The sequence below is a fragment of the Sarcophilus harrisii genome, chromosome 4, assembly GCF_902635505.1.
Source record: "Sarcophilus harrisii chromosome 4, mSarHar1.11, whole genome shotgun sequence".
Lineage (NCBI taxonomy): Eukaryota > Metazoa > Chordata > Mammalia > Dasyuromorphia > Dasyuridae > Sarcophilus > Sarcophilus harrisii.
The window spans coordinates 67,200,878-67,214,826 of NC_045429.1; the positions used below are offsets into that span (position 1 = coordinate 67,200,878).

General features: G+C 39.1%; 2 protein-coding genes across 4 annotated transcripts in view; one reads left to right on the top strand and one right to left on the bottom strand.

The window, feature by feature from the left end:
- Positions 1 to 1,689: 1,689 nt before the first annotated feature.
- Positions 1,690 to 2,839, bottom strand: LOC116423579 (translation initiation factor IF-2-like). The gene is made up of 2 exons (XM_031968570.1): positions 2,809 to 2,839; positions 1,690 to 2,645 (listed from the first exon to the last, which is right to left on the bottom strand). The coding sequence occupies exons 1-2, from the start codon at positions 2,837 to 2,839 to the stop codon at positions 1,690 to 1,692; spliced, it is 987 nt and encodes a 328-aa protein (XP_031824430.1).
- Positions 1,743 to 13,949, top strand: part of RALGPS2 (Ral GEF with PH domain and SH3 binding motif 2) — a 205,066-nt gene continuing 192,859 nt past the window's right edge. For all 3 annotated transcript variants that reach the window (XR_004229297.1, XM_031936952.1, XM_031936955.1), the window contains exon 1: positions 1,743 to 1,813. The gene's annotated coding sequence lies outside the window, so the exon portion shown is untranslated. The remainder of the gene's footprint in view (positions 1,814 to 13,949) is intronic.

Sequence of the window (13,949 nt, forward strand, 5' to 3'; positions counted from 1 at the left end):
GCAACTGGGGTTAAGTGACTTGCCCAAAGTCACACAGCTAGGAAGTGTTAAGTATCTGAGGCCAAATTTGAACTCAAATCCTCCTGACTTTAGAGCTGGTGCGCTATCCACTGGGCCACCTAACTGCCCCTTAAATTTTGTTTTTCTAAAGCTCTCATTAAAGCAGCAAGTATTTTTCTCTCTCTTGGGAAGCAATTTACACATACAGGTCCATAATATCATATATATTTTTTCTTTATAACTTTTTGTCAGACTCCTTTCCCATAGATTGCTTTGAAGGCCTTTTTCTTTCTTAACTGCCTTTGCTTTCCTCTTTGAGGCGTATGCCCTTTCCCTTGGCTTTTTCTTGAGAGCCTTGGGCAGAATCATCCATCACTTACACCCTGGGACGAAGGTCATTTCTGCCTTGCCGGTGTAGAACGAAATGCTATGGCACTAGGCAGGTATTAGGAAAAAATACAAACTAGTCTGCTAACAATTAATGTTTATTACGAAGCTACGCAAAATAATTGGAAGCTCCAATTGTGGTCAGTTTCTATTTTTACACAGTGATGGCTTGCTGAACCCCTTCCATGTTTCATGGTTGAAGTGCTGCGCAGAAGAAAAACATGTGGCTCTCCTAGTAATGAGTCTAGATAGTCTAAATTATAGCAAATAGAAGGTGGCCCCCAGAAAACACAAGCTATTTACTACCCCGCTGCCTCCCAGGGAGGCTGATTTTAATCAGGGCACTCCCCAAACTGCAACTTTTAAACATCACGCCATTCCACCGCATTTCAGGCCAACTTCGTTGTGTTTTTTCTAAGAAAAGCCCTTTAACCAAAGCCATTTTATTGGGCTCCGTATTGGGCGACGCGCTCCTACAGAGAAGCGTAAATCGGATTCACCTGGAAATCATTATCCCGAGCCCCCGAGGGGGCGGGAGGGAGGGACGCGCTTTTTCTTTGGCACACACGCATTAGAGCAGAGCAGCCAGGAAGGCCTGGCGCTTCATTCCCCCATTTGCCCCCTGCGCCCCGAAGCCGCGGGCGCAGTCGGATGCCTCCGCGGCGACTTGGACCGCTGGGCATCCAGGCGGGGAGCGAGCGTGAGCTCCCAACACCCGCGCAGGGCTCGGGCCGGGCCCTGCACCGCTCCCGGGGAGGGAGGGTTTTGGGGTGGGACCCCCCCCCCTAAGTTCACGGAAACGGGTCACGCCGCGAGTGTTTCCCTGTCCGGGGCGGGGGAGGGACCCCGCGCTCTGCTGTTTTATGGGGGGGGGGGCAGACTCTGCAGGTGGTTGCGGCCGCTGCGCCTCGAGCCCCGCACAACAGCCGCTCCTCCGCCCGCCGTTGGGCTGGTCCGCAAGAGCCAGAAAGCGCGGCGCGCGGGCGGCGGGGGAGGCACGAGGGAGCCGCCGCCGCCGCCGCCAGCCCGAAAGGGCTCAGTTGGTGCCGGAGCGCGCGCGCGCACGTGCCCGGAGCGCGTCCCCGCCCGCCCGCCGCCGGCCGCGGCCTCCTCCCCCGCCCCCGCCCCCCGCCGCGCGCTCCCACGCTCCCTCTCGCTCCCTCGCCCGCGCGCACCCTCTCTCCTCCTCCCCCACCCCCCAGAGCGTCCGGGGTGGATCCTGCACACTCCCCTCCCCCGAGCGGCGGCGGCGGCGGCTGCTGGAGCTGAATGAGAGATCGCGCCGGCGACGGTCGGGGAGCGCTAGCCCGGGCGGCGGAGCGGCGGCAGCGGCGGCGGCGGCGGCGGCGGCGGCAGGAGCAGCGGCCGCCCCCGGGCCGGCGTCGTGGGTCCCTCCTCTGAGGCGGCGGCTGCAGCGGCCGTGCAGGTTAGTGCCCGCCGGGCGGGAGCGGAGCGAATGGCGGCGGCGGCGGCGGCCCCTTCTCCCCGGGGGCAGACGCCGTCTTTGCCGCCGCAGCGGCTGTTTATCTGCGGGGCCCGGGCGCGGCCTCGGCGCAGCGCGGGGAGCGAGGGAGGGGGCTGCGGCGGCCGGGCGGGGCTGGCGGGTCTCCTCTCGGTGCCCCTCTGCGGGGGCGCCGCCCGCCTCCCCCCCCCCCCCGGAGCTTTGTCTCCGGAGTGACCCGGACGCTTCCCTCGCTCCGGGCTGGCGGCCGCCGCCGCCGCCGCCGCGCAGGTGTGCGGGGGAGGGGCAGGCGGGACCCGCCCCCTCGCGGACCCTTCTCCGGCCCCATCCCCTGTGCGCCCTGACCTGCTGGTGCGGGGCGCCTGCCTCTGGGTCAGCCTGACCTGTTGCCGAGCTGCGCCCAGCCCCGACTTGCTGGGGCTCCCCGGGAGCTCTGCAGCGGGGGAGCCTGGGAGTGGGCAGACCCCCAGCCGAGCCCCTTCGTGCACCCCCGCGCGGGCGCTTGTGGGCGGAGGACGCTCCTGACTCCTCTCCGCCCGAGCGGGCACATCCCTCCTCCGTCCAGCTTTGGGCTGGGCTGGGAGTGGGGGCGGCCTCACCGTCACCCCCTGCCCCCGACAAGCGGGGATGCCGACTCGAACCCCCTTTCTGTGGGCGCAGGCAAGGCCGGTTTCTGTGTACGTGGGCGTGTGTTTGGGGAGAAGCTGCGTGGGGATGGGAGCTGCCTTAGTGCCGGTGCTAATAGGTTTAGCTTGCTGAGAGCCCTGGAAGAAGAAGCGGCCCCGGGGTGGACGGGCTGCAGAAGAGGGGGACTTGAAACCTGGCGTTGCATCTGGAGAAACTCACCATCTCCCACGAACTTTGAAAAACATTAAGTGAGGGGACCAAGTCAGAAGCAAATCCCTTTTGTGTCCTCAGTTCGTTTCCACTCTGTGGTTGCTATAGGGACCTTTGTTTACCAGTTGTCCGACTTGGTGGATTTATTTCCATACTCAAATCTACTCTTTTGTTACTGGCTCTGTCTGAATCTCTAAAATGACCATCACAACAGCTTTGAAAGCATTTCCATTCTTTCTTGTAGTGTAGGGTATTACTGTCACACAGGTCATAGCTTGTTAGCCACAAAGCCTTCCCCACCCAGTATAATCATGCTTATGAAAGTGCTGTCAAATACTAAAATAATAAATATTAATGTTATTCTGTTGAGCACTTTACTGCTTGCCATAGCATTGTGTATGAATTAAAAACTGTTAATTTTCTGAAAATGATCTCTTCAACTTAAGTTCTGTGGAAGATCCATAGAACTTAATAGTGTTTCAAAGATTTGAAGATATACTTATCTGAAACAAAGGATTGGAACTTTGCGTATTATTTCATATGTTTGAATGTAATATTTTAATTGATTTAAAATTAGGTTATTTTTCATGTAAGAAAGTATCAGAATTTTAGACCTACTTTTTTTTATTACATTCTTCCTTTCCCTGTTAATTCTTGAGGAAATGTCTTTTTGAAACATGAAAATGTCGTTAGTCATTATTTGCAAATTTTTTCATCACAAATAAAATTGAAATGTGAACTTTAAATCATAGTTTTCTCTCGGAGAATTCCTATTGCTATGGCAGAGTTTCTTTTCCATATGATACAGTTAAAGGTAGAAGCATTTATTTTGTGTCATGAAGATAATTAGAAGATAAATACCATTGTAACATAACTTAAAGTAATATGCATATCTTGTTAATATGAATAGAATAAAATATGGAGGTTCTAAAACAAGGCCCTATTTCATTTTGAAGTCTTTTGTTAATGATAAAATACATGTTTAAAAAGTAAAAGCTCTTTAATTACATCATATGTTCTAAAAAGAAGTTCTTACAAGAGAACTAAATTATTCTTTTGCTTTTTTTTAATTGCATTTTTATTTCATGTTTTGCTTCCAAGTATTAAACCAACACACAGAAAGAATTGTGTATCATCCAACATTAGATGATGTGGAGTATCAGCATTTTTTTCCTGGTTCACATGATTTATGAAATATTTGTTAAAAAGTCATCCCATAATTTTGTACCAGATTTTCATTGGCAAAACATGTAGAATGTACTATATGAGAGTATACTTTTATAGAATTTGTTCTTTTTCTTTTCTTCTCTGTACCATGAGGGTATTTTTCTATGGAGTGTCTCACCATTTTTCTGAGTTTCAGAAAGGGCCACTTAAAAATTATGTGGATGAGGAAAATAACATACGTACACAAATATGTGTATGTGTGTAATATTAAATAGTGTTGCTATTTTTGAGAACTACTTACTTTTGTAAAGGTTCATTAGTGTATTGAAATTATGTATATAGTATATATGATGTAGAAAGATGTGCCTTCATAGTTTTCATTCTTTTGCTTTTCTTCTCTGTGCTATAAGTATACTCTGTCTTTGGAGTCTCTAAACATTATTTAGAAGGTTCACTTGAAAATTATGTGAATGGGAAAGAAATATACATAGATATATGTATATACATACATAGACATGCACATACATCTATATACATAGAGCTATATATATAGCTCTAGCTCTTGAAATGTACAAATGTTGATCATCTCTTCTAGAGTCTTTTAAATCACTAACTTTAGTTTAAATTATGATCTAGTATTTTTTTCCTCTCTTTGAGTTTCGAATTTTATTTTTAACATGTAAATTAACCTGTTGAATGACATTTCATTTGTTTTGAATTTTTCCTAAAATAGTTTAACTGTGCAAAATAAGTTTTTGTAATTTGATTCTTGTATTATACAAGGGGTTCAAGAACAAGGTGTCCTCAGATGAACACAACTTTATGGCTGTTGAATTCTGTTTAGAATTTTGGATTTTCATTTTATAAGTATATTTAGATTAGAATTATGGCTTCATTCTGAACATTTTGTTTAGTTACTCCATGGGCCATTAACTTTTAAGGGGGTAGAGATTTTTTTTTTTTTTTTTTTTTTTGGTTTTCGTACTGACAAGTGAGGAGTTTCATCATAGCATAACAAATAAGACTAACCAAAAGTAGAGGAAAATGGAAACTTCTTTGTAAGTTGTTTTAGTGGCATGTGTTAACCGTGATATTATCATTTTAGAAGTAAGATTGAAAATCGAATTTTTGATGTGGTTTTATAGTAACTAGCAAATTTTCTTTTCAATACTCTCAGTTTTTCTGATTTTAGGACAGTTTACTGTGGTGTGTAATAAGAAAATTTAATACTTGAAATTCTAAAATTTTAAATATATATAATATAGAGTGTTTGTATACATTCTAGTCCTAAGGAAGGACAAGTTATCTGTAAATATACATGCCTTGTTAAAAGAACAAATAATATCTAGGTTAAATATACCCATGCTTATATAAAGTAAATGCCAGTTTAAGAATTTGGATACTGTGTAACACTATGATTTGGATTGAGATGCCTCCTTGCCAATTTATATATGCCACCACAGAGAACTCTTAGTTACTAGCTTTTGAATAATAAGGTTTCTTGGAGTCACAAAGATTTAAGTTTCATCTAGAACTAATTGATATGCTTCCAATTTCTTCACTTTGCTTACTGTTTTCCTTCATCAGATTTCTTTGCCGAGGTTGACTTTGCTTTATAGCCAAAGATAAACCTCTGGGATGATAATCTAACAAGATCTTGTTAAGAATATTTCTTTGGAAGACTCTTCAATATTAAGTTTTGTTCAACATCTTTGTTCTTAGAATGAAAGTGTTCTTCTGCAGGTTTGTGATATGAAGTCTACTTTTAACTTTGAAAAGTTTCTGAAGGAATTCTCAGGTATTTTTCAAATGCTGATATTATAGCATAGACATTTCCAGACTTAACTTTTGGAACTGGTAAAGGAAAACTGTTGGAAAGTTAATGTTGACTTTGACCTCTTAGTAAGAGGGAACTTTGACAAGACCTTTAGCTAAATAGGAAATTGAAGTTTAATTTTACAGCTTCCAAGAAAATGAAGATAGCCTAAAATCAAACAATGTTAAGGGGAATTGAAATATTTTGAGGATCTTTAATTATAATCATCTTTTACCTTATAATCTTTATTTTTACATTGGCTTTTATATTCTCTGTACTCTTTGCCAGAGGTAGTTGGGGAACGTTTATCCCAATTTAAAGTTAGAGGAAGTAAAGTCTTATGACTATCTAGGGAATTGTTTGGATCCACAGAGTATTTCAAAGGATTAGCCCAGTTATCTGGATTCTTGAAAAATCTTTCTATACCAAATATTGAGGGGGGGAAAAGGCATTCCTTGACTCAAGTACTATAAGTTCTTTTAAATCTTCCATCTCCTATCTAGCTCTTTGATGTTATTAATGCATTTCTCTATTACAGTTTTGCAAATTTGGCTTTGAACAGTTTGGGGAAAAATCAGAAAAAAAGTTATTTTGAACACTTTGCAAAGTAAATTGATTGCAGTGTGCACATAGACTTTTAATAAAAATTTGTTGGTTGTTGAATCACTGAAATTAAAGCATTGATGCCGATTTTCAATGTTGTCTTAATTTCCTAAAGGAAAGAGTGTGATATAGTAGGAAGAAAATTGGAGAGTCAAAAGACCCAGATTCTACTCTGCCAGTCTAAATTGTTTCCCATCCACTAATTTTATGGAATTGTGAAATGCACTTTGTCTTTCTTGGTCTCTGGTTCTTCTTATAAGCTGAAAGACTTGAGTTAACTGATATTCAAAGTCAACTTTCTTTTTTTAAATTTAAAATAAAAATACAATGGAAATTTTTTAATATAATACATTTAAATAGATTATAGTATCAGTGTTTTTATACTTACAAGATAGAAAGCCCTGATCATTTATAATGAGCTACATCTAGAATCTTAGAACTTAAGAGTTGAAAGGCATCTCACAGATTAATTCAGTCTACCTCCTTCATTTCACAAGTAAAGAAACTGAGACTCAGCAAGAGGATGTGATTTACCCAAAGTAGCACAGGTAAGTATGGATTCAGGTCTTCTGAATCCATATAGGTTCTTTCCACTCTACCATACAAGTTTACAATCATGTTGGTTTTTTTTTTTTTTTTTTTTTTGGACTCATTAAAATAATATTTTTTAATTGATTTTCAAATGCTGGTGTAAAACCTGGTTGATCATGATAGAAATTCTTTTTTTGTCAAAGTAAACATTAACTTCATGAGTCAATAAATTATAGGCATCTAAAATATAAAAGGCAACCACTTGAATAAAATACATACTTAATTTAAAAGGTTATATCTACTTATTTAGCATTTTAGTATCAGCATCACTAAAAACAAAGAGAATTCAAATTATAGCTAGATATAGTTGTTCACACAAAATTTACAAAATGTTTTATAAAACTGTCTTCTGTTAAAAAAAAAAATTACATGATGCGATATAGATACATCTGTATATAGACATTAGTATTTGGGTCACATTTCATATAGCTATTGCATATATGTAATATGTACATATTATATATTAATACATATATAGCTATGAAATCAATATAAAATATTGTTTGAATTTGTAGTTAGCTTTATAATGAAATTGGAACTAAGAATTGGGATGCCAGAACCCTTATTTCATTCACATTACTTGTACAGCTTTGGACTATAAGTAACTTTTATTTTCACTTCTTATTTCTAGAGAGTTTATCTGTCTTGGTGAATATTTTCTAGTATTTGAAATGTATATAATGCCTTTTAAAAAATTAGTTTATTTTTAATACACATTGGTTTTTTTAAAAGCTTTAAAAATTTTTTTTTTTTTTTTACATTTTCACCAGTAACCTGGGAGAATGAAAAAAGAGCCGTTGGAATATAGGTACTTGAGAACAGAGACTGTCTTTACCTTTCTTTGTAATCCCCAAAATTTATTGCTTGGAACATAATAGGGTTTTTTGTTTTGGCTGAGGCAGTTGGGATTAAGTGACTTGCCTAGGGTCATACAGCTAGAAAATGTTAAGTGTTGGAAAGCCAATTTAAACTCAGGTCGACCTGACCTCTCAGGGCTGGTGCTCTAACTATTGTGCCACCTAGCTGCCCCTAAAGCTTTTTATTTTCAAAACATTTGCAGAGATAGTTTTCAACATCAGTCTTGCAAAACCTTGTTTTGATTTTTTTTCTTTCTTCCCCCTAATCCCTCCCCTAAATAGCAAGTAATCCAATATATGTTAAACATGTACAATTCTTCTGTATATATTTCCACAATCATCATGTTACGCATGAAAAATCAGATCAAAAAGAAAAAGAACGAGAAAGAAAACAAAATGCAAGCAAACAGCAGCAAAAAAAAAAAAAAAGTGAAAATACTCTATTGTGATTCACATTCAGTCCCCACAGTCCTCTTTGGGTTCAGATGACTCTATCAAAAAACCTTTGGAAATGGCCAGAATCACTTCCCTGTTGAAAAGAACCACTTCCATCATTGTATAATCTTGTTGTTGTGTATAATGTTCTCTTCGTTCTACTTATTTCATTTAGCATCAGTTCATGTAAGTCACTCGAGGCCTTTTTGAAATCATCCTGCTGTGTATACCACAGTATCAGTGTTTTAAATGGATCTAGTCTTTTTATGAATGATCTGGAAAAGGGTAAAATTTTATTTTCTCATTCCTACTGTGAATGGAAATTCAACACTTTAAAGTTTTTAAATCAACACACTGTAAATTGTAGTTTAGGATTCCAAACATTATTTTCGTTTTGTTGTTAAAAAAGCTTGGGCAATTGAGAAATCATTTATTCTGTATATTTCTTCATTCATCTCTTCATACATCTATTCAACGGATTTGGGCTATGTAGTATGTACATGATACTGTGGTACAAACTGCAGAGTAACAGATAACAGAATAAAATTTAAGAATTGGCCCCTGTCCTCAAGGATCTTACAGTTGATCACAGTGTCTGAGTTAGGAATGGAACTCAGAGACCAGTTAATCCAGCCTGTACCTGTATAAGATTTGTTTTCTTTCACAAAATTAATGGTTTTCCTCCTATCTCTTCCCCAAATCTCGGTCATGTGTTTTATTGAGTGCGATAACAATTCCTGCTAAAGAGTCTTGTGGAATTTGCTCAGAGAGCAAGACGAAATTCACTCCCAGAGCATTGTTATTTTCATCGAGAACTTCAATTTGAATGTTACAGTGAGCTGTTATGACACCTCCTCCATCCTTGGCCTCTACATCCATCATATACCTATTTTGCTGCTGCATCTTTTTTTTTTTTTTTTTTTAAAGTTAACGGTCTTGCCACATATTTTTGTTCATATATTTAAAATGTTAGTTGAAAAGTAAACCCCAAAATTAGTTGCCCAGGTTTTGCTTGAATACTTATTAAGATAGCTCATTTAATTTTTGAGTAGTTCTGAATTTGACAACTTTTCCATTAAAGACTAAATAGGAAGGGACCAGATTGCAAAGGACTTCAAATTCAAAGTAGACAAATTTTTTATTTGATCCTGGTAGTAACAGAGAGTCACTAGAGTTTATTGAGTAGTCAATCTACATAGTCGTACTTATATTTTAGGAAAATTATTTTCATAGTAAGTAGAAAATTGATAAGAGTGGGGAAAGACTTGAGGCAGGGAAAACAACCAGCAGTTTACTTTTGACACTCAGAAGAGAGGTTAAAGCTTTATCTATAGATCTCAGAATCACTTGCAGAAAGATAATTGAACCTATGTCATTAAGTGACATAGGATAGTGCCTTGATAGACACCTGTGCTTAGTGGGCATGTCTTAGGTGAAGTACCAGCAAAGGAAACAGAGAAAGAGTACAGTCAGACAACATAGAAGAATTAGGAGGGAAAGATATTATAGAAACTTGGGTAGAAGAGAATCGTCCACTATGTTAAGGACTACAGAGAAGTCAAGAAGGATGAGGACTAAGAGCGAGCCTCCAGAGTTGTAGGTTGAGAGATTATTGGCAACATTGAAGAGAGCAGTTTCCATTGAATGATGAGGTTAGAAATCAGGCTTCAGAGAGTTTAGAAAGAGTAAGAGAAGTGGAAGCACCTAATATAAGTGATTTTCTCAGAGTTGAGCCACAAAATGGAGAGATAGAGAATGTTAACATCTGGAAATGGTTGGATGAAGTGAGGGTTTTTGTTGTGGAGTGTTTTGTTTTTTCATAAGTATTAGATGAAGAAAGAATATGTTTTTATACTTTAGGAAAGGAAACAGCTATATAGGAAGAGATTGAAGATTAGAGAGAAAATAGGAATAACAGAGGGGTAACTAATATGCTGGAGAATATAGAATAGAAAAATCAAGAGTGCACATAGGGTTTGCCTTGACTCGGTTGAGATAATGTAACATGGTTTCATTATTTTCTCCAGCTCTGTTCAAAAGTTTATGAGAAAGAGAAGTGAAAGAGGTAAAAGGATGGAGTAATACAAGTTTGGGGTTTGCAGAGTGTAAGTGGCAGTAGGACTAGGGGAAAGAGATTTGAATACAAAGCATAATTTAGAATGGAACTGGTTTACCAAGGCTTCAGAATTAGGGATAGTGAGAGAGTAAATAGCCAGTGCAGTGATGGTGGAGGGTTTGGAGGTCATGGTGAGGAAGCAGAATACAGTTAAGGCCCATAAGTTGTATGGAAGGATGCAAAGTTAAAAGAGCAAAGAATTTCATAATTTATGAACAAGGAATTGGAACACTTGTGGGTGATGGTAAGTGAGGTAGCCCCACAGTGTATATGTTGAAGACTCTTATTATAAGAGTTTTGGTGGAAAGAGAATTTGAACGAGGTAATTTTGAATTCATTGAGATAAAAAGTATAATGCTATAGGTATTCTTCGAGAGGTATTGAGAGTGATCACCAGGATTTGAATTGGTAATTGATAGTGGTAGAGGAAAAGCGTTAAGTGTAAGCATAATGCCAGAAATATTAGATCCTTTCAACATAATCAGTATTTTGGGGACATAAATGTAAAGAAGTACAACTAGGACTGGAAAATTAGGGGAAGTAAGTTCATCATGAGGAAGGCAGATCTCAATGAATGACAGAAATTTGAGAAAGGAAAAGTTTTAAGATGGAAGCAAGTGAAACTATGGAGCAGACATTCCAGAAAGCACAGTAGAAGAGGCCTGAGAGTTGATTTAAAATGGATCATTCCAGGGTTAAGCTTGAGGAGGATGTTAAAGAGAAATGGACAGTTGGGATTGAGAAATGAAATTTATACAGAGAAAGGGGGGTTTTTAGAATCATCTGGGGGGAAATGAGCAGAATTATGCTAACTATCCTTTGAGGAAATGAGTCTAGGCAAAGTATCTATAACTGGAGAAAGCTATTGTTGAAATCAGGTGAGAGGAAGAAGGTTAGGTAGTGAGCTGGGCCCTGAGTCGGGAAAACCTGAGTTCAAATCATCCCCATTTAATTTCTTCCTGGCTCAGTTTCCCCAGCTCTGAAGTGGGGGATAATAATGTTTTACAGGGTTGTTATGAGGGTCAAATTGGATAATATTAGTAAAGTGCTTAACAAAGGGCCTGGAATATTGTAAGTACTTAATAAATGCTTATTAAATAAATAAATCTACCCCAACTGTCAACAGTCTGAGGGTAGATATAAAATAGAATCTAGGTGAGTCCAGTCAGGAGGTAAGTAGTGGCAGTAAAAAATCGATTTGGTTTTAGATGGCCTCTGGAGCACTGGAGAAGGTGAAGGGATAAAGATCAAGACAAGCAGGGAGGTGACTTGAGTCCTAGATCCCAGGCTAATTAGTGAGAGATCTTTACTACTATGTCTTCCTTGGAGGGAAACAACACAGAGCCAGGTTCATTTTCTTAAAGGAAATCTTCCAAATTGTCATTGAATTACTAGTGATTACTTTTTGGTTTTTGGATCTCTCTGTTATAAGAATTTCTATTCTTGAGAGCTTCTTATTCTTTCTCCTGGAAAGTGGGAAATGGAGGGTGTTAATCTATAATATAGGTATCTATATTTTCTTTGAATTCTTTAAAATCTACCCTTCTAAACTTTCAGGGGTATGTCAGTCTTTAATCTTTCTTTCCATTTTGTATCACATTCAAAGGTGGAGTGGTCACCTTTATCAAATAATTCCTGTCATTTATACCCCAGCAATTAGTTCTTCCTTTGGTGAAAAAAATTAGATTCTGGATCTGTTGGTCCTCTATTTCTTGAAGGGTGAAATTGCCAAGACATATCAAAGAATTATTAGTTATTCTGATTTTGGCAAAGAATTATAGTTTGAACATATGTCCACATAATGCAAAACTGAACTTTTTATTTTTTTTATTTATTTATTTTTTTTATTTAATAGCCTTTTATTTACAGGATATATACATGGGTAACTTTACAGCATTCACAATTGCCAAACCTCTTGTTCCAATTTTTCACCTCTTACCCCCCCCCTCCTTAAATGGCAGGATGACCAGTAGATGTTAAATATATTAAAATATAACTTAGATACATAATAAGTATACATGACTAAAACATTATTTTGCTGTACAAAAGAATCAGACTCTGAATTATTGTACAATTAGCTTGTGAAGGAAATCAAAAATGCAGGTGTGCATAAATATAGGGATTGGGAATTCAATGTAATGGTTTTTAGTCATCTCCCAGAGTTCTTTTTCTGGGTATAGCTAGTTCAGTTCATTACTGCTCCATTAGAAATGATTTGGTTGATCTTGCTGCTGAGGATGGCCTGATCCATCAGAACTGGTCATCATCTAGTATTGTTGTTGAAGTATATAATGATCTCCTGGTCCTGCTCATTTCACTCAGCATCAGTTCGTGTAAGTCTCTCCAGGCCTTTCTGAAATCATCCTGTTGGTCATTTCTTACAGAACAGTAATATTCCATAATTTTCATATACCACAATTTATTCAGCCATTCTCCAACTGATGGACATCCATTCAGTTTCCAGTTTCTAGCCACTACAAAAGGGCTGCCACAAACATTCGTGCACATCCAGGTCCCTTTCCCTTCTTTATAATCTCTTTGGGATATAATCCCAGTAGTAACACTGCTGGATCAAAGGGTATGCACAGTTTGATAACTTTTTGAGCATAGTTCCAAACTACTCTCCAAAATGGTTGGATTCTGAACTTTTTAAAGATAAAGCTTTATTGATTTACAAAAAGTATCACCTGGAATTTTCAATGACTTCTCACATAGCTAATCTTTAAAATAATTTAAAAAGGAAAAAAATTCCTCAACTAAACAACCCATGGAAAAAATCTTACATTTATTATCTGCAGTGTTCCATACTTAGGAGGATTTTATTCATGTTCTGGTTGTATCTTGGTCTCAGAGACTGCACTGAATCATAATCAGTCAAGTATCAACTCTTTCTTCACTTTAATCTTGGCTTGTAGGCTTTTTGAGTTAAGTTTATTGCTAGTGTAGTAGCTGACCTTGATGTCGTTTTCCTCCTCACTGAAGGCATCCCACAGCATTGCTGAAAACATACTAAAAATATGGGAACAACCAAATAGCCTTCACTCAATTGGTGACTAGGAAAAGTGCAAGATCATTGTCTGTTATCCAGAATCCATGCAGGCAAACTGCCCTAGAATTGGCATTAATACTGATAAACTTCTGGCAAATACATTTTGCCTTGAAATTCAACAATTCCTCACAATTGACGTTATCAGAGGCCTTGGTCAATTCAACCAATATCATGTACAGAATGTTTGTGCTAATTTTTGCTTGACACCACCAAGAAAATAGAGGTCCTTTGTCATTCATCACCAGACTATCCATATGTGGAACTTTCAGGCACAGTAGATGCACAAATTTTGGATTTTGAGGGTCACTTAGCTCTACAGAGTACTTTCCAGTGTTGTAAAGATAGATGATGATATTGAAACAAGCATTTCCAGTGCAAGCTCATTGTTTGGGAGGCTCCAAGGAAAGCCTAGAAAGAAGAGATATTGGGCTCCTTTTCATACTGAAGGTCCACAGAGCCCTTGTCTTGACTTCATTGTTGTATGCCTGTGAAACAGAGTGGTAGGAAACTAAATCACTTGTATTTGAATTGTCTTAAGAAGATTCTGAGGATTATTTGGCAAGATAAGATACTAGCCACTGGAGTTCTATGTCAAGCTGAATTGTCAAACATGAATAACTCTGTTGTAA

Excerpts from the sequence above, each read along its gene's own strand:
- LOC116423579 (XM_031968570.1), bottom strand. The coding sequence starts at position 2,839 with ATGGAAATAAATCCACCAAGTCGGACAACTG. Across the intron at positions 2,646-2,808 it reads TCCACCAAGTCGGACAACTG|CCCGTCCACCCCGGGGCCGC; the intron begins GTAAACAAAGGT and ends CCTCTTCTGCAG.